Raw genomic sequence first — 10,375 nt, forward strand, 5'->3', positions numbered from 1 at the left:
GGTGTAGCTCAGTAGTACAGCACTTTCCCACACCCTGAGTTCAATCCCCAGTACTGCAAGGAAACACGAGATTCTCCTATGTGGTGATAAGATTCCCTAGAAATTTAATTTCTGTCTGGGCCAGGGGAGTCCTGGGAAAACTTTCAAAACATTCCCACTGCTGGTCAGCAGTGCAGGAAGGCGTGGGCTCTGGGCCTGCAGACAGTGCTGACCAAGAGCTCTCTGTGTCCCCAGGACATTGAGAAGACCATGAGCACCGCTTTGCATGAGTTGCGGGAACTTGAGAGGCAGAACACAGTCAAGCAGGCACCGGATGTGGTGCTGGACACCCTGGAGCCCCTGAAGAACCCACCAGGCCCCATCAGTTCCGAGCCTGCCAGCCCCCTGCACACCATTGTCATACGCGACCCAGATGCTGCCATGCGCCGCAGCAGCAGCTCCTCCACTGAGATGATGACCACCTTCAAGCCAGCCCTGTCTGCCCGCCTGGCTGGTGCCCAGCTGCGCCCACCCCCTATGCGGCCAGTAAGGCCAGTGGTCCAGCACCGGTCCAGCAGCAGCAGCAGCTCAGGCGTGGGCAGCCCAGCTGTGACGCCCACCGAGAAGATGTTCCCCAACAGCACCACAGATAAGTCAGGCACCATGTGATCTGATGGAAGAGCGGTGTTGCCCTGGCTTACTGTGGCACACATTGGCTTAGGGTAGCTTCGGTGGCTGCCACTCACTTCCCAGTGATCCTGGCCTTGGAGGGCAGAGCCCGGGAGGTCAGCCTGGGAGAGCTCGTATCAGTGGAGAGCTGAAGCCCAGGCATTAGCTGCAGCTCATGATTCAGCCATGTGAATCCACAGACCTCTTGTGTGCAGACACTCCAAGGAATGCTAGAGCGAGAGTAGCCCCAAGGACAGCCGCCCTGAGCTTGAGGTGGAATGCTAGACGGCGTCTTGGCATACCATCACTGGAAGACTAGTTTCTTGACAGTCTCTCTACATACTTGTATATGTGTGTGTATATATATGTGCATACATATGCATATATACGTATGCACATGTCTGTAAGTGTGTGTGTATATATATATTTATGCATCTATATACATATACTAGATCTGGACATACACACATGCTAAATGTATATAGTATTTCTTTTTTTCTTTTTATGAAACTTAGATTTACCTCAGACCCATGCCACCAAACATCTCCTGCTGAGTTATTTGGTGGGATTTGCAGGGACTTCTCTGGGAGGACTTACAGGCCCCACAATAACTGCGAATGAAGCAATATACCACTAACCTGCAGAAAAACAAACAGTCTCCCACTGTCTCCAGAAGTCGTGGCCTTCCAGAATAGTCTGCCCCTACAGGAAGGGTGGGGCAGGCAGCACCCCAAGTAGGCTGCTCCTAGGAGTGGGGAACCCTTCACAGAAAACCCTTGGTTCACCCCAGAGACCTTGCCCTTCTACTCAGAGGCCAAGAGCCAACTCTACCCCAAAGGCATGGGAGGAGGTTGGCGAGAAGGGCCCTGACCATAGCATCCTCATGTTCTTGCATAGATCAGGAACCACAGGGAGAACCTGAGCCCCAGCATAGCACAGTGGTTGGGAAAAAGGAAAAGAGAGAGAAAAATACCGTGGTGTGAAGTACTTCCAATCCTAGAAACGCTGTAGGAATAATTTGTGGTAACTACAGAGGTTTAACTTATATTGTCTTCAAAATATTTAATTTTTCTTTTTCTTGTTCTATTATACTGTCAGATTTTGAACTCAACAGACAAGGAGACTTTAGTCACATTGTTTCATTTGAAACCAAATGTGATCCCCTTTGGCCTTTGCCTGCCTGCATGAAGTTCATGAGCCCTGAGTGCCCAGTTAGGGCCAGAGGCTGTGGAGGGGTGACCTTGGGCACTGTCTGGGCCAGAGGACACCGCTGGCGAGTTTCCACAAGTGCAGTAGCTTTCTACCTTCCCTCCACTCCCACTTCATCCACTCTCTTCAGAGCATTTACTCTAAATGAAAATGTGGTGATAGGCACAGAGGCATGTTTCCCAAGTAAAATGAGCAAGACATTTCCTCTTGGAGGAAAAAAGGCCTCCTGAGTTGCTCTCGTTTAATTCCATTTTACCTCCTTTTCTAAAATTTGCTTTGTAGACACAGGCTGTTTTTGGGTAATGGAACCCAGATAGGTCTGAGTACGGGGACCACTTTTACTTAGTCTCTCCTGCCAAGCTAAGGTCTCTTCCCTACTGCTCTTAGGCTCTCTCTTTCTCTTTCTCTCTCTCTCTCTCACTCTCAGTCTCGCTCTCACTCTCGATCTCTCTCCCGCTCTCTCTCGGGATCTCTGAGGTGTGGAGTCCCAACTTCAGAGTTTTCGAGTCTTAGCCCCTGTTCACTTAGGAGCTGTGTGACATGGGTGCATCCCTACACCTCACAGGGCTCATTTTTTTCTTCCCCATTCAACGAGGCTAATAAAGATCAGGTGGGAGTTAGCCGGCTGGGTGGCGTGGAAGGCATTGTGCCATCTTGATCACTCTTATCATCAGGAAGGTGTCTTTCAGATCCGAAACCATCCAGACCTTCTTTTGAGAGATTTTGAGAAATTCATGGAATTTTCCTATCAACTTACTCAGAGCCCAAAGCACAGCCCTGCAGGTGCTTGAAATGACATCCTTAGCATCTCCTCCCACTGGAGTAGGACCTCTCCTCTGGTCCTCCATTAAAAGGTAAACTCACCCAAGGAGGAGACCTAGTGAGCCCTGATACCTGGGCATGGAAGTAGAAAGCCATCCTGACTCCTGTGGAGGACTGGTGCTGAGCCACGCAGCGGGAGGAGGATGGGGGAGGACACCTACGAGGATGGCAGGGAGAGCCTAAGGATGGAGGCAACTTCTTGTTTTGCCTGGGGCAATCAATGCTTTGCTTTTACCTGCTGGATCTGAAAGGCCCTCTGCCTTTGAGCACAGAAAGGTTGCCCCCTTCCCCAAAGAGGAAGGCCTGGAACCCACCCACAGTGTGACAGGTGCCTGGGAGGCTGGACTGAGTCAGCCTCGGAAGGTCATTCGTTTGCCAGGATGCTGTGCTACCCAGTCAGACACAAGACTCCTCATTTCCACTCCAGAGATACACCCTGACTTTAAATCCAGTCACCCCCTCCCCCCAGTGAAATTCTGCCACGGATATTAGATGAAAAGCAAGAATCTGAGTAGGCAGATGCGTTGTGTGACACACATAGTCGGGCTGTGCGGACTTTTCTCTTGACTGATTTTGTTCTTCCTCACTGACAGTGGACCCTTGTTTCCCAGAAATACCTGAATGCAAAGCCTTAGCTGTTTTCTTTAGGCACCTATTTTCTTTCCACTGAGAATGGCTGGTGAGTCCACACTGCAGGGTGTGTGCTCACAGACGGCAGACTCCTCCCCACGGGTCCAGCCTGACCACCCGCGCCTTGGCGCAGAGCAGTGGAAAGAAGCGCCCCGAGCCCGCGCCCTCGCGCGCACCCTGCATGTCTCCCTCCGCACCCCTCATCACGCCCCACGATGTCCACCGAACATTGGCATTCTCTTCCGATTCCTGCCTGTTTTTAGTCCACTATATAGTGCTGTATTTGCTTAAATGCTGGAAAGTAACTGTTAAAATGTGAAACTGTAATTTTTTTAAAGGCTACGATTAAATGATAGCCAATGCCACTTACCAAATCTTTGCACCTAGTAGATAGATCAATGTAAAAACAAATACCAGAAACCTAACTGTACAGTGAGTGTGGGGGGAAATACGTAGTAACCTAGTTAGTAGTCCTCAATATAACCAGTTGTACAAGGGGAAGTGATGTTTACCTATTTGTTCATCACCATTACTGAAAGCTGAACCGATCAGCTAGTCGATAACGGGCATTTTTTTTTTGGGGGGGGGGCTTCACAGGACGATTTCTTAACCTTCAACTTACCCCTAGGTCAAGCCTTTGTCTTTCTGTATAACCGATGTTCAGTCTATTTTAGGAATGAACCAGCAAGATGTTCATTTAAAACTGACCAAAGACAATTAGTTCCTGGTCTAGTTTCTTGGGCCTCCTGGTCCCGGCTGCCACTAAAGACTTTTCTGGGATAAAATTAAGAACAAGCCGTGCTTCCACACCTACTGTCCCTCCCTGCCCTCCCTCACTTCCTTTTCCTCTTAAAGTGCTGCTCTGAGCTGTGGGATTCTATGAAAAATTCTTGCCTTTCCTTGTTTTCAGTGCTAACGATTTCTCACCTTGAAGCGCCTTTTGAACCCTGGGCAGAGCACACAATTGAAGGGAATTGTGGGCTTGGGAATTAGACTTGGGAGTCTTTTCTCTGAAGTCTCCAGGGCCAGGAGAGAAATGGATTCCCAAGGAACAAAAGGTTTCTACTCGCGACGAAATTGGAATGGGAAGAGACACAGGGAAATTTAGCCATCCTTCGGCTACCGGCTGGAACCAGCAGTTCAGAGATCTGCCTTACAAACACTTAAAACTGGCTTTGGTACCCAAAAGAGAGCTGGTGTGGGGCCAGACCGCCTGCTCCACCGGCCTCCTTGGAGTGCCTTGGTGGGTATATCTCTCATTCAGGAGGCATGGAGGCGTGGATGCGTGCAGAGGACTTCTCGTGACCTGGTCATGCTTGCCACACATGGAGAAGACCACAGGACTAACACTAGTTCCTCTTCTCTGTCTCTCTCCTCACTCTTCCCACATCAGGTGGTTCCACACCAGAACAAAGGCCTCCTTCTCCTGAGGAGCCCAGAAAGAGCCGCTCACATTGGTGGCTGTGGCCCTGCCGGGCAGGGGGGAAAGGGACAGTGGGGAGAGAAGGCAGGAAGGGCTGAGTGGGTGTCGCCTGGCTGATTTTCTGCTGTGCAGAGCGAAAGCTGACATTTCATAGCAATTTCTCCGGCTCTCTGGGGCCTTCTCTCTTCTGAGTAGCCATGTAGAAAATTCCCCACATACCCAAAGCTGCCAGGGGAGCTGAGAAAGGGACTTAGCTGTCAGGTCCCATCCTCCCGCCCCTCTGAGGTCCATCTGCCAGGGTCCCACTGTCACATCCTCTAGGACAGCCCTGTGGCTATCGCTGCCCCTAGCAGACACCTCCTGTCTGTGTGAACTGTCACAGGCAAATAGCAAAGCTGTTCCTTGAACCTGAACAACCCCAGTGCACTTTCTTCCTTAGACAGAAGCCGACCCTGGCTAGAGTTCTGCTCAGGCTCACGTTCCCCGGCAGTGTGACTGTTTACATGGTTTGGCAGTAGGTTTGGTTCTGATTGCTTCAGAGTGGCTGGTCTATTTTGTTTCCTTTGGTTTCCTTCCTCCCCAGATTGTGACAGGAAAAACAAAACAAAACAAAAAAAACCCCGAAACTATCCTACAAAATTGCTGGTTGCCTGTCCCCACGTGAAGATAAGTGTCGCCCTCTTTTGGGTCTAGTTTCTCTACCTTCCAACCAAACGCCCGTCTTCCTGTAGAGTGTCTGATTGGATCCTCTGTTGCGTATTCTGATGGTGCCTGCTGGTTTGATGTGGAGCTATCCTGTGAAATAAAACAGCTTAACTTTTCTCAAACATGCTCTGGTGGTCTTTGGAAGAGTGGTGGGCACACGGTGGGTGAAGAAGTCCTGCTGGCCCATCCGCTGTTTGCAGCTTCCCCAGTAACTGTAGTGCTATGGTGTTCAAGAAAAGGTTTTTTTAAATGTAGGCCCCATTCCCAGGGATTAAAGAAGAATGATTTCTAATGTCAAGGCTTCGGCAACGTGTTGGCCTCTTAGATGGGCGTGTGCATGCGCGTGCCTGGCACTTATCTTCCATTTACTCTATCTCCTGGCTGTAGATTAAATATTTGCGCACATTTTCCCATGTAATCTGCAACACAACCACTGAAGGTAAGCGCCATCACCATACTCTACTCCCTCTGGTGGATCTTCGTGCTTCAACCCCTGCGGAAGAGCAGGAGGCTTCTGCAGCCAGAGCTTCTGTCACTCGGGCCCCAATCACCCACCTCTCAGTGGGGGCCTTGCACTCATTTCCAAGAGCCTGCATTTTGTGCACTTCCCACAACCTAGTCAGAGCCCTCACATTTGGCAGAGGGCCCCAGATGAGAAGCCTTTCCTTCATTCAAAAAACAGAACAAGCGACTTTGTATGTAACTTGCCCCAAATTAGCTGGTGTAGACATAGATAAGTGAGTGGGTCATGTTTCTACCCTCGAGCCCTCCAGGTCACACAGTTTAATTACACAAACCAAGAGTTCAGAATTCTACCATCAGCTTGATCAAAATTGAGCCAGAGGTGATCCCGGATATTCAATTGGCTGAGCCAGAGCATGGCAAGTTACAGTTCATCCTGGAAGGAGCTTCATCCTGAACTTCGTAAGATCCCGTCTCAAAATGAAAAATAAAAAACAGGGTGGGAGGGCCAGCCAAATAGCTCAGCAGGTAAAAGCACCTGCAAGCAGGTGCAGGGGCCGGGATTTCAATCCCTGGGCCTGCTGTGCCAGCCCCACCCCCAGGGCACACTGACACACTGAGACAGCATTGAGACTGGGCGTGGTGGCGTGCACCTGTAATCCCAGCTCTTGAGAGGCTGTAAACAGGTGGATCACAACAAGTCCGATCTAGTAGGGAGACCCTGAATACCCTGGAGACCCTTCGCTAAAATACAAAAAAAAAAAAAAAAAAAAAAAAAACCAGGGTGGGGATGTAGTTCAATGCAAAGGCCCTGGGTTGCATCCCCAGACTAATTTGAGCCACAGGTCCTTCCCTAAAGCAGCTCATGGAGATGGAGTACATAAATGTGTCTAACCAAGCCCTGGTGTGAGGAGAGGCATCAACTTGCCCTGTACCTCGTATCAGACAAGGGTAGTTGCCCAAGGGAATCTGTGAGCACTGTCTTCACCCTACAGATCCATGAGAAATAATAATGATAGTAGCTGTTGGCCACTCCGGTTTAGGATGGTTAGTGTTGTAGCTGTCACTAACACTAGGGAAATGTTCATGCACACACACTAAATGTTTGCACTTCCCATGGGCTCCAGGTTAACCCAATGATAGGGTACACGCTGTGTGTCAGGCACAGTGTAGAGTACTCCACGTGTCTTGCTTTGTTGAATCCTTACACCCACCTGTGGAACTAGTGTCCTTGCTTTCCATCAAGGAAACTGATACTACTAGAGTTGAAGCCTAGGATTCCAAAGCTGCTCTGGCTCCAGAGTCCGAAGCTATTCCTTCTGTACCTTGCCTATAAGGCCAACCAAGCTCAGGAACCAATTTCTGGTTCAGCCCTTATAGGCCAGTCAAGATTCTGTGGTCCCCCTGGGCCTGATTGTGGGGAGATCTGATTGTCATGCCAACCACCCGCAGCATAGTCCATCCCAGCTTCTCCCAGGGTCCTGAGATAGCTTCTCCTTTCCTTACTTTCTTTTAAACCCTAATACTGAGGAAGATACTTACTGTTATTGATTCCTTGCATTATTGTCACATTTGTCTATGTCGTTGGTTTCTGGCTTCAGTACCTCAAAGAACGTGTGGGTATGTGTTAGGCAGGATGTCCATGTGCACAGATGGAGAAGTGGAAGATCAGACAGCATACAGGAGCTGGTTCAAGTCCAGGACAAGATAGTGGGAGAGAAAAGGCTTCTGGTTTTCTTGGCCCCTGATCCAAGCTCCTCAGCCCTCGTCCCTCTCCCACACCCATACCTAGCATGCTCACTCCTGCACTGCATACCCATTGCCCAAGAGTGGCTTCGGTTGCAGGGTGAACATAGATCCTGACTTGAATCAGCAGCTGGCCTGGCACCTCCACTGCCCCAGGAGCGAGGGTAACAAGTGACTCTCCTTCACAGGGCAGGGGAAGGCTAGAGAGGGTGATCTGCATAGCTTGCCAGCCACCTGAGTACTTAGCAGGTGCTGCTGGGCCTGTCCTGAGCCACAACTATTCCTCTGCTTCATCTCTATGCTCTGTGGAGAGGAAGAGGGGGTCATTGGCATCCAGTGAGGAGCTAGACAAAGTCTGCTTTAAGGAAGCAGCTTGATTCAACCTCTACCCTTGATTGTCTTTGGAGTGAACCCCTTCCCCAGGCCTATTTGGAGCAAGCCCCTTCCCTGCATACAAATCAGGGGTTTGGGGAGTTGGCCTTGACTATTTCTTCCAGGTCTGAGGACTCTCTTGGTTCTGGGATAGAGGCTGCAGAAGCACGAGGGATGGGGCCAGTCATCCACACCTGCCATGCTTCCTGAAGGAAGTAGCCCTCATCCTTGGGCTGTGTCTCCCCACCCTGGCCCAGGTGGACTAGGCCACAGGTGGCGGCTGGCCCAAAGGCAATGATAGTAGATGGAGCAAGTACCCTCAGGCTTTGGTAAGTCAGGTGAATGCAAGACCTTTCCTCCACATTTGACCAGGAAGTAAAAAACTGCCTGAGAGGGGGAAAAGTCTATAATGGCGACAGTAGGGCAGAGAGAGCTCTCACGGGCCATGTGAGCAGTGACATTGTAGGGGTAAGCAGCTGTGATGAGGAAAGTGACAATGAAGGGAGAGGAGGAGCCTCTGAGAACGAAGCCATGGGTCCTCGGGGGATCATCAGCAGTGGCGTGGCACCTATGCCAAGGGCGTGGCTGCCCTAGAAGTTCCTGCCTTGGCACACCTTGAGTGGGTATCAGTGTTTTAAAAGTAAAAGGACAAAGCAGAAGTGAAAACCCATGGCCATAGTATGTTTTGAGCTCTTGCTGTGTTCCCAGCTCTTTCACACTTAAAAGCCAGCTTACTAGTTGTTCCAACCACTCTACAAAGTAGGGCCTGCTGTTCCGGTGACTCAGCCTGAGAAGAAATAACCTGGGAAGGGTAAATCTCTTGCCACAAGACACCCTGCTGAGACACAGTGCTGAGGCTCAGATCTAGACTGAGCATTTGCTCTGGGCATAGTTGGGAGCTGGGCACAGCATACACCTAGCTGTGAGTTCTGGCAGTCTGGCAGTGGGTGACCCAAGATGCCTCTGCTTGGGGCCTGTGCCTTGGCCTGAGCCATGGAGGTGAGGGCTGCTGCCCACATAGCTCCTAGAGAAGGAGCAGGAAGGCTCGGGGTTCTCCCAGGTCATCCCGCCTGAGGATGCAGCCTAGGCCTACGCTGCTTTGATGCCAGAGAGATTGGTGTTAGAAAGTTCCCCAGAAAGAGTGGGTGGTGGAAAGAGGGGTTCTGCCAGGCAACTACCCTGCTCCAAAAGTGTGAGGGACTGTGTGGGCATGAGGCAGAGGCCATCTGCAACCACAATTTGCCTTTTAGTGAAGGGCATGGGAAAAAGTACCCAGGCCTCTGCAGTTATGCAGAGCCTGGCCTGGGATCCAGTTCTGCACTGCTCTGGGCCTTGGCCTCCAGTATGAGGCAGACTCCTCCACCATCAGCTGCGACCCTTCCAGCCCCTCAGGGCAGTCAGAGCCCCAACTCCAAACCACCCACTGCAGCTCCCAAGGCCTGAGAGGACCTGGTGCTGCCATCTCCTGGTCTGTCTGTCTCTCTCTCTCTCTCTCTCTCTCTCTCTCTCTCTCTCTCACCCTTGCTCATCTTTTGCCTGGAACCTCCTCCCCAGGTTCTCACCTCTTCCTTCCTTCCCACACCTGCCCAAATCCCTTTGTTCTGAGTCCCACACCAAGCCCTGCTGGGCCAACCTGCTCAGACCCTCCAGTAATGCCTCCTCTTCCCCTTTACACTTACTGCAGCAGATTTAATTTTATTCATTTAGTCATGAAATGCTTCCCCTCCCTCGGCCCTGATTTAGAACATAAGTCCTAGAGAACCTGGGGTTTGTCTGTCTGACCACACTACCCCCAGACCATCTGAGGCAGAAGTAACATGTCACTGAGCACACAGTAGGTGCTCAGTAAGCACACAGTAGGTGGGAACATTTACAGATAAAATGACTCTCCATCATAGTGAAGAGCAAGTGCTGTTTGCACATGAGTGCGCCTGGCTACGGCTCCCATCCACTCTGTACATGGACAGCTCTGGAGCTCAGCTGCTGGCCAAGCACAGCCTGCATGGTACTGGGGCTGGAGCACTGACAAGGCAAACCAAAGCCCCTGCGGAGTTCATGGTCAAAGGCTGCAGATCTGAGATGACAAAAGGAGAAACCTCAAGGGTAGTGGGAGGACCCTGAGGTCACCCCAGCCTGGCAGGTTGAGATGACCTTTCAGAGGAGGGGACTTGGCGGGAGCAGAAACCTAAGAAGTACCCCAACCCAAGAGGAGTGAGAGGAACGAAGGTGGGGTTACAGGGGCAGCCAGAGTAACTGGCAGAGGGAAGTGGCTTGGCTCCAGACAGAGTGGAGAATGCTTTGGGCTGGAGCTGAGGCTGTGCTCAGGGAGGCAGAGGAAGAAGAGGAAGAGGAAGAGGA

General features: G+C 51.0%; 1 protein-coding gene across 1 annotated transcript in view; it reads left to right on the top strand.

The window, feature by feature from the left end:
• Srgap3 (SLIT-ROBO Rho GTPase activating protein 3) overlaps positions 1-5,349 on the top strand; it is a 242,316-nt gene extending 236,967 nt beyond the window's left edge. Inside the window, exon 23 of the mRNA XM_023704533.1 lies at positions 235-5,349. Coding sequence (XP_023560301.1) covers positions 235-648 — 414 coding nt within the window. The 3' untranslated portion in view covers positions 649-5,349. The remainder of the gene's footprint in view (positions 1-234) is intronic.
• Positions 5,350-10,375: the final 5,026 nt, after the last annotated feature.

This window comes from Octodon degus, unplaced genomic scaffold, assembly GCF_000260255.1.
Source record: "Octodon degus isolate 3935 unplaced genomic scaffold, OctDeg1.0 scaffold00008, whole genome shotgun sequence".
NCBI classification, from domain to species: domain Eukaryota; kingdom Metazoa; phylum Chordata; class Mammalia; order Rodentia; family Octodontidae; genus Octodon; species Octodon degus.